Below are 11,903 nucleotides of genomic sequence, written 5' to 3'. Positions count from 1 at the left end.
AAATTCAATTACAGCATATCTGTGATCTCAAAGCCCACATTTTATTAGTGGGGGGTTATACGTCACCGTTTGGCCTTTCGCCAGGCTGCATTGTCTTCTAACGCAGAACCGCAGAAGTGCATTGAAATGCCACTTTGGATCTAGATACAACAGATATCTGCATCACTGTGTTGCACTGCGGTTCACTTGCATTACAGAAACGTGGGGACAAAAATTATGATCCTAATCGGAGAGAAAAATAAAAATAATGTCTTCTGGGTTACGTCGTCGTTATGGGCCAGATACATTAGGCTTTTGTTTTACATATTATGAATTTCTTCGAGACACGCGTGAAAGTGTGCGTCGGAAGATTATTGGACTTAGCAAAAACGTTCCAAACCTCAACAATTATTTTTTTGATTTTGGAACTTATTTCAGTAACATCAAAAGTGAAATTAAATAACAACATGACAATGCTTTGGAACGTTTTTGCTAAAATACGTGGTAAAGTAAAACAGTGTAAAGGTTTTTAATGTATGATGTTTTTTTTATCAATATTATTTATTCATTCATCAGCATTTTGTGTTTGCGGAGTGACACGGGCATAGTGGGCGTCGAAATTAAGTAAGGAAATTAATTAATTGGTCCTAACACTTGGCTAATACGGTTCTTACTGACAGAATTATCTATGAGTCATTACCTAAGTTACTCTAAATTATATTCACTTCATTTCAAAGTGTACCTTCTGCAACTCTACGCTGTGTTAGCGCTATAGAATGGCTATAGAATGTCACTGTCAGTAAAGAGAGGAACTGTAAAATGACCAATGGTTTTATTAGAGTCCATGTCGTGGCCTTAAAAAGTATAGCCGTTGTTTAATCAAGTTTTATCTTTATCTTTTTGTTTTATTGTGCGAAAAAAATATTAAAGTTAAAGAGCAGTTATCCTCTAAGTACTAATATTGCAAATGTGAAAATAAGTGAGTATGAGCAGTGAAGGAAAATGACGTTAAAAAATCTGCACACAACTGTGAAGAATTCAATACTGTATGTGTCGTTCCGTCTTTTTAGTGAATTTATAAGTGGAGATACTATTTGCACGTGAAGATAATATTTGCATGTGAAGATAGTATTTGCATGTAAGATAACGTTAACACATTTATAAAACCACTTGTTACCATTTCTAAAGCAAAATAAATTATTTCATTTCATTTCCTAATCTGCACTGGGCCCGCATGAGAACTACGGCTCAATCTCTCTCATTCTGAGAGGAGGCCTGCGTGAAGATCGTATGTAGGCCGAAGTGAATGAAAATTATGACTTAGGTAATAAACTTTTTTATTTTTATATAAAATTTGCTCAGTCTTATAGCTTAAGTCATAAAGCATCTTAAATACCTTATTCCGTTTTAATACACTCGGTGTCCTATACGTCTTTTATTGCGCCAATAGTCGTATAAAAAATAATACGGCTCTTACTGCACCATTACCCAGCCTGTTTGATGCCAGCGTCCCCGTTGGTCATAGCACCGTTTCGACATCCGTATACAATATTAATATAATTATATAGTAATCAAATCATCATCCCAGTCTATATTCGTCCTACTATTGGGCATATGCTTCCTCACATCAGAAATATTTACTGATTCCGAACATGTGTAATATAACTCACTATCTTAAAAAAATGTCGCCTAGTCAATTTCTCCTTTGAACCGTCGACATGAAACTCAAAAATGCAAGCTCGACTTTGAATCCACGGGCTTTTGCTTAAGAAGTCATACATCAAACCAGTTAGCTACCACAGGTTTTTAGTCGGCTTGTTTTTATGAATACTTATAATGTTAATTAAAAAGATGCAATAGCCGTTACGTTAGAGCAATGATGGGAAAACTCTATTGGTGAAAATGACATTTATTGAATCAGGCGTTACTTTGCGGAGTTTTTTTGAACGTGTTGAACGTTTTTTTTTTGCTCTGAAGATGATATCTGGTTGAGTTCGAAACGCGTATACATAGCTATCATAATGGTCACGGGTGATCAAAGTAAATGTTTTAGATAATTAAAAGTGCGATTGTTTATGAAGCAATAATAATTTGACAATGACGTGTTCAACAATTCCTCAACTAAGTATTTCATGGTCTATCGTCCATGTACACTCGAACCAACTGAATCGTGATCCACTGTGGAACCTTTCCGTAGAAAAAGTCAAAGTGACATCGCATTGCTTGACAATTGAATTTATTATGACACTTACTGTGAGAGCGTTCTACGGTGGGTCAGGAGGTGGGGGAGGTGGTTTGACTGTACTCACCACACATTCGATGTTTAGTGACATGTCAAAATATTTTCGACGCGTGCCATTCGTTCTCCATCCCTGCGTTAGTTTTAAAAATGGTAATAGACACAACTCACAAACGAACAAATACATCAACCTCATGCCAAACGCATATACCATTCTCCATTTCGTAGTGAGTAGTAAAACTGTTTCAGTCAAATTTGGTACTATCGGTTTGCGTTTCACTTAGTAAATCTGAAAAGCTCAAACGCAAACTAACACAAATATAAAGCAATTTTTTATTTATTTTACAAACAGCCATCAAATGCAGCTCCGATCCAAACGATCCCGTTGAATTTTACTAGACACAAAAACGAGTAAAAATGTCATATCGGAAAAGTAACGAGCGAGACCCGCACCCCCGAATATAAGTCATACGGCCGTACCAACATGGCCGTCGATGTAATACCATATTACAGCTCATAAAAGTGCTCCAAACAACATATTTGTTCATGCCATACTTTGGGTACATCTTTTTGGTACATTCCACTTAGTTACCGATGTACGGAATCAGTTAATAAATTTAAAAAAAATGTTGTGATCAGTTGTGTGATGACCTAGTGGTTTGACATATGGTATCTCAAGCAGCTCGTGGGTTCAAACCTGAGCTCGCACCTCTGATTTTTTTGAAATTCATGTGCGAAATTACATCTGAAGTTTACATGCATAGGTCGGATAAAATAATTGTTTCTTGTTAAAGTAATTCAATGACAAATCCAATTAACTTATAAATAGCGTGATAAATGTCCGAATAAATAATTGTTTCTTGTTAAAGTAATTCAATGACAATTCCAATTAACTTATAAATAGCGTGATAAAAGTCCGAATAAATACCTTTTACAGCGTGGGAGAAGATCACAATGCCAGAATTGTAAGGGATTGCTATTGTGGACTTCCCCTACTTTACACAAGGTATTTACAAATTAACACTCACTGCCACTTTGGATGACGAAAAATAATGCTTTTTATCAGGAAATAGTATAAGTTTTTGTTACAAATGCCATTTTGCTGACTGCACTTTTTGCTGTTTGTACTTGCGTTATCATCAAAACTTATTTACGTACCAAAGGAGTCGATGCCATAAACCATTGAGGAGTTCCATCCTGCAGAGACGATCCTTCCCGGTCTACCCAAGATGTTGCTACCAGATTATTGTATTGTCACTAGATTTATATAAGTATGCAAAATTTTAAGTAAATCTGAATACTTACTGACCTGGAATGGGTCATAATTCAGCTGCAAGATTTGACCCGTACATGCGTACCTACATAGATTGTAAGTTAAATAAAAGCTTGTAAAATTGCATATTTCCCGCGAAATAGCAATATCTAAAATTTGGTTTAATTTATGTTCACTTAATTTAATTACTATTGTGTCCGTATTTAACAATAGTTTTTAAAGTTCAGTTCAGTTAAATATTTAGTAAACCTTTCTTAGGATCATTGTTGTCCGAAAAAAATATAATTATTATAAAAATTCGAATTAATTATTCAGTTTAGTTTTCATTGTTTTCTAATTAGTCATAAGTGTAGCTAATATAGATATAGGTGTTTTAAAAGCGATCATGTATGAGGGAAAAATCTCCCCGGCACCAAGAGGAACACAGCTACTCGCCTATAAAACCCGAACACGAGTGGACATAAAGCGACCATGTGGACAGCACGCTATAATTGTGCTAAGGGTGTTTATTTAATTACTCATATTTTCGGAAGTACAATCGACCATGTCTATACAAGGCTACACAGACAGACAGCGATTATGGCATGCTGCTATTTACATGTACTATGTACTCTTATATTAATTTTATCTGACGGATGAATAAGATGCCGTCTCTGTTTGTTTTGTTCGAATAGACAGAGACGGCATCACATTTATCCGTCAAATAAAATTAATTAATGGGTGGTGAAACAGCCCCTTAAACTACTAGTTATTTTCAAGCAAACTTTTCCTTAATAGTTTTCTTTGTAAATTTGAAATATTTACTACCATCACGAATTTTTCGAAATCTTCGAATCATCAGTCTTTTAGAGGGGGGGATGCTCTTAATTTCAATGAAAATTTGCACTTTAAACTGCAATATTTCGAAAACAGATCACTGAAACGAAAACTCGCCTTACAACACCCTCAATTATTTTAAAAGAGCTATTCTCACACTACACTCTCACATAGATCTATACAAAATTACAGCTTTCTAACACTGAAAGTTTCTGAGCAAAGCCGCGGACGGACGGACAAAGCCTAGTTTAAGGATAAGCTCGCCTTTGTACTTCTCTTTGTGAACCTGTATTTTTTATGTGCAATAAAGAGTTTACATACATACAAACACACGACAAACAGACAGACATGGCGAAACTATAAGGGATCCGTTTTTGCCGATCGGCTACGAAATCTTAGATACAAAGAAGATGAACCACTAGCCGTTACGCACGGCTCCGTCCGCGTAGAATTCGTTTATCGCTATCCCGCGGGAACTATGCAATTTTCCGGGATAAAAACTATCCTATATCCTTCCCCGGGACTCAAACTATCTGTATACCGAATTTCATTTAAATCGGTTCAGCGGTTTAGACGTGATGAAGTAATAAACAAACAAACTTACAAACTTTCGCATTGATTATAATATTAGTAGGAAAGTGGGATTCAGTTCATTGACAACATCAAATGCTTTAAATTACGTAAAAAAATCATTTATCTTTTCATTTTAAACTTTATTTATTTTTCTGCTAATAAAGGGCATTGCACATCGCCAATAAGCCAGCAATACACGTTGACAATAAAGCCGTGGATACACGACGTGGGTCTTAAGCGAGCGTTGCACTCTGTCGGCGGATTAGCGCTGAGGTTGACAGAGAAAGCTTTTGAATTATAAAACGCTAACAAAATGTATAAAATCATAACGAAGAATTTTCCTTTTTTTGATATGTACTGTAGACTATAAATTAGCTTTTACCAAATTAGCTTTTTTTATTACTTTTTTTTTTATGCTTTGCTCGTGTATTGGAATAATATATACAGGATTCTCCGCAATGTCTTTTCGTCCAAAATCCCTCAGTGTCTTTGACCAATGTGTGTTGCCAGTGATGACATATGGATCCGAGAAGTGGTGTTTCACTATAGGTCTTATAAATAAGCTCAGAATTGCTCAGAGAGCTATGGAGAGAGCTATGCTTGGGGTTTCTCTACGGGATCGAATCAGAAATGAGGAGATCGGTACGTAGAAGAACAAGGATCACTGACATAGCCCAGCGAATTAGCTCGTTGAAGTAGCAATGGGCAGGGCATATAGCACGGAGTTTTTGTTTTAGGTTTCTGATTTGTTTAGTAACATAATTTCTTACACTATTGGTAGTATAGGTAGTTAAATACAATTTCAAATAATAGTTATAAATAAAATAAAATTAACTGTAAATAATTTTAAAAAATAAAGTAAAAACGAAATCAATAACTTAAAATTTGATTTTACGTAACGGAGTAAGTAAAAAACCATAACATCCATAGTCAAAAACACACACACATAACAAACCCACATTTATTTGTGTTTAGGTGTCTTTATTAAACTGTGGCTACTTTGTTTTACTGGCGTTTATTACAAAGTGGCATTACGTGTTTTAGCTGTGACTTCTAAGAGACACAGAAATGAGTCTGAAAGGGCTTGCAAATAACGTCGGTTGCATAAACTGGTGGCAACTGTTATGGCTGCCAGTGTGATGTTGCCTTTAGTTTTTACTTAAGACGGTTTCAGACTGGCCAAGCTAGATTAAACACTAGATTAAACCGAACGCAATTGTACGCGCATATTCTTGTGTTCGAAAAAATAAAACCACACCTGAACGCGCTTATGTAAATACACGCGCTTCCAAAAATGAGCTTATAATAATAATACGCGCAAAGAAAACGTTACTCTAAACCCGCCCTTAAGGTCATTCTATGGATGTGTAGAAAAGAGATCGTTTTTTTTTTATAAATCTTACTTGATATTATAAATGTAAAAATTAGTAATTTGTGAGTATGTGTAATGTGAGCGTGTGTGTATGTTTGTTATCCTTCATGCTTAGCTGGATGCTGGACAGCTGGTTGGATTTTTATAAATATATTACGTAGATAGCTGGACGTCTGGAATAACACATAGGTTACTAAATTATATACTACATAATGAGTGATGATTATTCTGTCAGTACCTTTAAGCAACATTTTATTTTTAAATTTTTATTTCTTCCTTTTTCCGTTGAAGTACTTATATTAAAAAAAAGACATATTTGTCATTTTTCTTATTCTGTTATTATATATATATAAATATATTTATCTCTTATTTTAAACTTTGACATAATTTTGTCCTGTTTTGTGGACTATTTTTTATTTAATTTTATAGCATTGTCATTTTAATTATTTTTTAATATTTATTTGATCGATCGTTCCAATTTCCTAAATTTGACATATAAATGTTTTTACCCTTAATTATTGTTATAAATAGTTTTATATTAGATTATAACTTGAGATTGTAATTTTGTTTTTGGCTGACATTTTATTGTAATTTGCTCTTCAAAATGATATACAAACACACCTCTCTACTGCCAAGATCATAAGATAGTGTATAGATCATTTTGGGCACCATAACCGCTTATTTCCTACTGTACTGACTGTACTATTGAACCAACTGAATCGTGACCCACTGTAGAACCTTTTCGTAGAAAAAGTCATAGTGTCATCGCATTGCTTGACAAGGGATTTCATTGTGACACTTACTGTGAGAACGTTCTACGATGGGCCAGGAATCAAATGGTTCGAATGTACATATTATATTAATTTGCATTATTCTAGCCGATCAACCGACACATTCCAGAAGTCCATTTAAATCAGTAACCAATAGGAATGTCATTTCTCAAGTTACATTACGAGTACTCTGAACTCTTTCTAACCGCAAGATACCTTTGCGGTTTTTCCATATTGGTATCACAGTTTTATGACTGAAGAACGAAAAGGTTTCAAATGGAATGAAGATTCATAAGAAATATTAACTTAATTTAAACTGACATAAGGTTTTAATAGTAGCTGGAAAAAATGTGAAAGGTTACAAGCATCTCTTTATAACGATGTTTAAAATAATCATGATTTGATATTTTTTTTGTTTAGATTATATTTTTGTATTCTAGTTAATTATCTCTAATAAACATATCAGCAATAAATTAGTTGTCTTTCAGTCTGTTTGTCTATCCGTCATCCATCTTTCAATTTCTCAGAAATATGTGGAGGTGGTTATTATTATCAAATACTCCACCACCAAAATGCACTCAAACGCTACACCTTTGAGAATTGAAAAACTTAAGCTTCTTAGCCAGCCAGTCAAGGATGTTAATAGATACGTACCTTGTACGGAACCTCAACGAACATACAAACATTACAAGTAACGTAGCTTATATCAACCTCATTTTAGTTTTAAATCCCTCCTTTTCAATCTCTGATGACATTTCGAAAAACAATTTTCTTCGCAGCCCGCTTCGAAATGCATCCTTCACACAGCTCTATAATTATTTCAATCGTTAGCGCTCATCAAAAACACATTTTCTTGTTTTTACTCCATTTCTTGCACAAACTACTTGTAATGGCACTACAAAGTTATCCTTCCAGTCAACGATGTCGCTTTAGTCTAACTGTTAGCAGATAACTATATGGACAAACTGTTGTTCTGATTTTAGCCGTCTGCTAAGTTAAATTGGTGATGGAGCTAGATGCGATCGAGTTTCATTTTGTGTATTGACTTGATGGATTTTTGATAAAGGCTGATGGTACGATTTCTAGAACATTTAAATAAAAATCTAAGTACTAGTACTTACTATCTCTGGTCCAAAAATTAGAGCTGAAGGCGAAGGTTCTTACAGTATAAATGAAACCAGGTAATTTAAGCATGGGTCGCAAATAAAATGAAATATTTTTGTAGTTAGAGATTTATTCTCAGTATACAGAAATAATGGCAAATTAGCATGCAATTATAACAAAACACTGGCATGCAATATTTTTATACATTTTGATTTTTTTTACATTTCAAATAAATCTTACAATGCCCATAAAATTTACGAAATTTTAATTTGTAAAAGGCAAACTATTTGATTGCAAATACTTTATATCTTAATCATTGTCGTAATATTTACGAGAATTTCTATCATAATGCCAGCTTAGTTTTTATTAAATATCAATAATAGAGTTGTTTACCCTATTGATAAAAAAATCGTTCGATAAAACTTATATTATAAAAACACTGCTGTTTTTAATGTAGAGTACTAATTAAAAATGCATACCTATTTCTCGACACTATATCACAGAAAATATATTTTCCTCTACGCATTTTCCCCGTTTATTTTCCTACAAAATTGATTTATCTACTTAACTTTAATTATATTTGCGGTCAGCTGATAAAATATATTTTAAAAATTTAATTATTTCTAATTTTTCAAAAATTAAGAAGATCATATCAAAAAATTTGATACATTCTCAGTCAGATTCATTTCTACCATCTTATGAAATTTATAAATATAGTAATAATAAAATTAAATTGGAATCTCAGATCGATTCTCATTATTTGAGCAACAGCGTTCTTTATAAATACAAATTCTATTTAAATATTTTTCTAACGGGGGCCAATAATTTCAAATTCAGTTTTTACTATTTAACTTCTGAATTTGGTTATAAAATGAAATTATTTTAAACTGTACAAATAATTAGGCAGTTCCAACATTATTTAACTATTTACATACATGCCGATAAATAATCAAGTGCAACAATATTTAACTCAGAAACTTACTATTTATCTACAATACGGCACAAAGAAATTACTATTGACACTGGCAAAGCAGAGTTAAACAATTTCCAAAACATTTTGAAAGTTTAATTATATATCCCATTTGTTTGGAAGTACAAACTTACGCTATAATTATTTACATTCAGTCATACGTTTAAAATCTATTTTTAGGAACACATTTACAAAGTTTCTGCACTTAGTCCCTTCACCCCCTCTGGCGCCATGTGTTTTGGCGGGGGGCATGGTCTTTTGGCGTCCGCACTATTCAGGTTCACATTCAAAGTCTTTACACAAAACGTGTTTCCTGCATTTGCTATACATGCGTGCCTTGTGCTGGATGATTGTGGGTACCTAAAACAATGATTATACATCATTTTATTGTAATTTACTTAAAGAATTGTCACAGCTTATTATACATGACTAAAATAGTTTCACCCCTAAATGTTAACCAATATTGGCCAATTTTTGATATTTTGTCAGTCAACACATGAATTGATGTTTGTACGTTTAATTTTTTAATGCTCTTAATTACACTACTACGTAACTTAATTATGCTTTGTTGTTTTCATACAAAACTAATCTCAATAATTATTTGTTTAGCACATAATTATTTCAGAAAACAACAAACCTATAAACCAAGTTTTAATTGCCAACCTACCAGAAATTGGTCAAAATTGATTAACGTTTATGGATCAGGCACACACACTATTTTTATGTACCACTGTTTGAAAGTAAAAGCTTAATTATCACATCTCCTTTAGCTCTTAGATGTTTGTGACGAAAATTTAAACCCATACTTTTCTAAGACTGAATACGAATCGCTTCCGCCGTTTCTTGTGCGAAACAATTATAAAGTATGAAGGTAGAAAGGGACAATACGGCGTCTAGAGCTAGTATCAACCATGTAGTGCACAGCCATGTTAATATTAAAATGGTTAAACTAATAATAATCATAGCAAATGCGTCGGTACACGTACAAAATCAATTAACTGAATTGAAAACAATTAACATAATTGTGCAAACTAGCAATGATCATCATGACTGGACAAATTGTGTTGATTAATAAAATGGAAACACATTGCCAAGATACGTATCTCTATCAAAAACCATGACTTATGGAAAAGATAAAAGGCTGTATCTAACTACTGATATTATGATATCTAAAACCATTACAGCAATTGTTATTTTTAAGTACAGATAATAATAAAATTGGTGAAAACGAACGGTAGGTAGCTGCAACACTACTAAGAGTTTTAGATAAATTAAAAAATATCATAATGCGAGTAATAGACTTCTCATCATCCCAGCATATATACGTCCCACTGCTGGGCACAGGCCTCCTCTCATAATAAGTAATATACTTCTATGAAGCCGCAAAAAAACACACAAACACAGACAAAAACTGCCACATTAAAACAATGTCAATCTTCTTGTTACTAAGCATTATGAAAAAAACAGTGCAAAAATTTGCGTTCCGACATAGTTAAAAAGGATGTCAATGATAATAATTACTCTTAGATGAATGCACTAGAAAATTAAATGTGATGCAGTTGCGCTTTTGGTTTTGAATCACATACAGGGTGGAAAGTTGAGATGGGGCAGCAAGGGCAGCTACTAGATCCCTTTCTGCTACGCGAAAATGCTCTTAGGAGACCTTTACTAACTTTTTGAGTGATGACAATCGACATTCACAGATTTTTGATAAAATGTGCAGTCAGCGAGAAAATCGACAGATTTGACTTTTGTTTTTTTGCCAATCGGTCCCATTTCTAGCAAGGATTAAAACACTCTTTGAGACCAACTAAGGTTAGAGTACTAGAACACCCACAAATCAAAGAAAACTTTTTCCATACAGTTCGTAGGGTGAAACTAGTATTTGCAAAGTGAAACTTTCGCATGTTGTTTTTATACGAATATGAATCCTTTATGCTTAAAGAAAATTAAACAGTATGTAGACAACTAAAAACTGAACATTTTAACTGAAGTTAGTGTCTTAACCCAGTATTGCCGCCATCTCAACTTTTCACCCTGTATAAGCAATTTGTTTCATAGATAGCCCAATGTTGTTTAATGTAAACTGTTGCAAACAGGCAAAAGCAGCTTTCTTTTTTAAATTATACATTCATAAAACACAAAAAATGCTAAGCAACAAAAATAACAATGATAATGATGATGACACTATACCTTACTGACCTGTAGGCATGACCACTGAGCTACGGACCGCGGAGTACGGTGGTGGCGCAGGAGTGGATGCTGGCTTCGCCGTGTGCACCTGGTTTGGGTAGCCTGTGGGAAACAAAGGTCAAAACGTTAAAATTGGTAAGACGGTTAAAGATAACCTAACCAACAAGAAGTTGGAAAACCCTCGACTTTGTCACTTCAAAGTTCAATATCTCAAAAACGGCTAAACCGATTTTGATAAAAAATGTCTAAGAACCATGCTAGAAAACTTGCTTTCTAATAAAAAAAACGCATTCAAATAGGTCCACCCGTTTAAGAGCTACGGTGCCGTAGACAGACACACATAGCGGTCAAACTTATAACACCCCTCTTTTTGCGTCGGGGGTTAAAAAGTGTGTAGTCAGTGAAGGCGACAGCTATAAACATGTTTTTATTAAGATATTTGGTAATGACTCTGAAGGACCTAGCGGTATAACCTAAAACTACTATCTCGTGACTCGTTCTCACAGTAAACAATAGAACATTCTGCGATTGCCAAGCCACCCGCCCAAACATGACGTCCCCCAAGAAAAGAAAATGAAAAATGTGGTCTTCCGACACATTTAGATCATGAAAAT

At 33.9% G+C, this 11,903-nt stretch overlaps 1 protein-coding gene across 1 annotated transcript in view; it reads right to left on the bottom strand.

The window, feature by feature from the left end:
- Positions 1–8,265: 8,265 nt before the first annotated feature.
- LOC141444070 (irregular chiasm C-roughest protein-like) overlaps positions 8,266–11,903 on the bottom strand; it is a 50,590-nt gene continuing 46,952 nt past the window's right edge. The window contains exons 19-20 of the mRNA XM_074109504.1: positions 11,299–11,391; positions 8,266–9,456 (exon numbers count right to left, since the gene is read on the bottom strand). Of these exons, the coding sequence (XP_073965605.1) occupies positions 9,419–9,456; positions 11,299–11,391 (131 nt within the window). The 3' untranslated portion in view covers positions 8,266–9,418. The remainder of the gene's footprint in view (positions 9,457–11,298; positions 11,392–11,903) is intronic.

The sequence above is a fragment of the Choristoneura fumiferana genome, chromosome 29 (genome assembly GCF_025370935.1).
Source record: "Choristoneura fumiferana chromosome 29, NRCan_CFum_1, whole genome shotgun sequence".
NCBI classification, from domain to species: domain Eukaryota; kingdom Metazoa; phylum Arthropoda; class Insecta; order Lepidoptera; family Tortricidae; genus Choristoneura; species Choristoneura fumiferana.
Note: the sequence above shows the minus strand (reverse complement) of the source record. Positions and strands in the feature narration are given on the sequence as shown.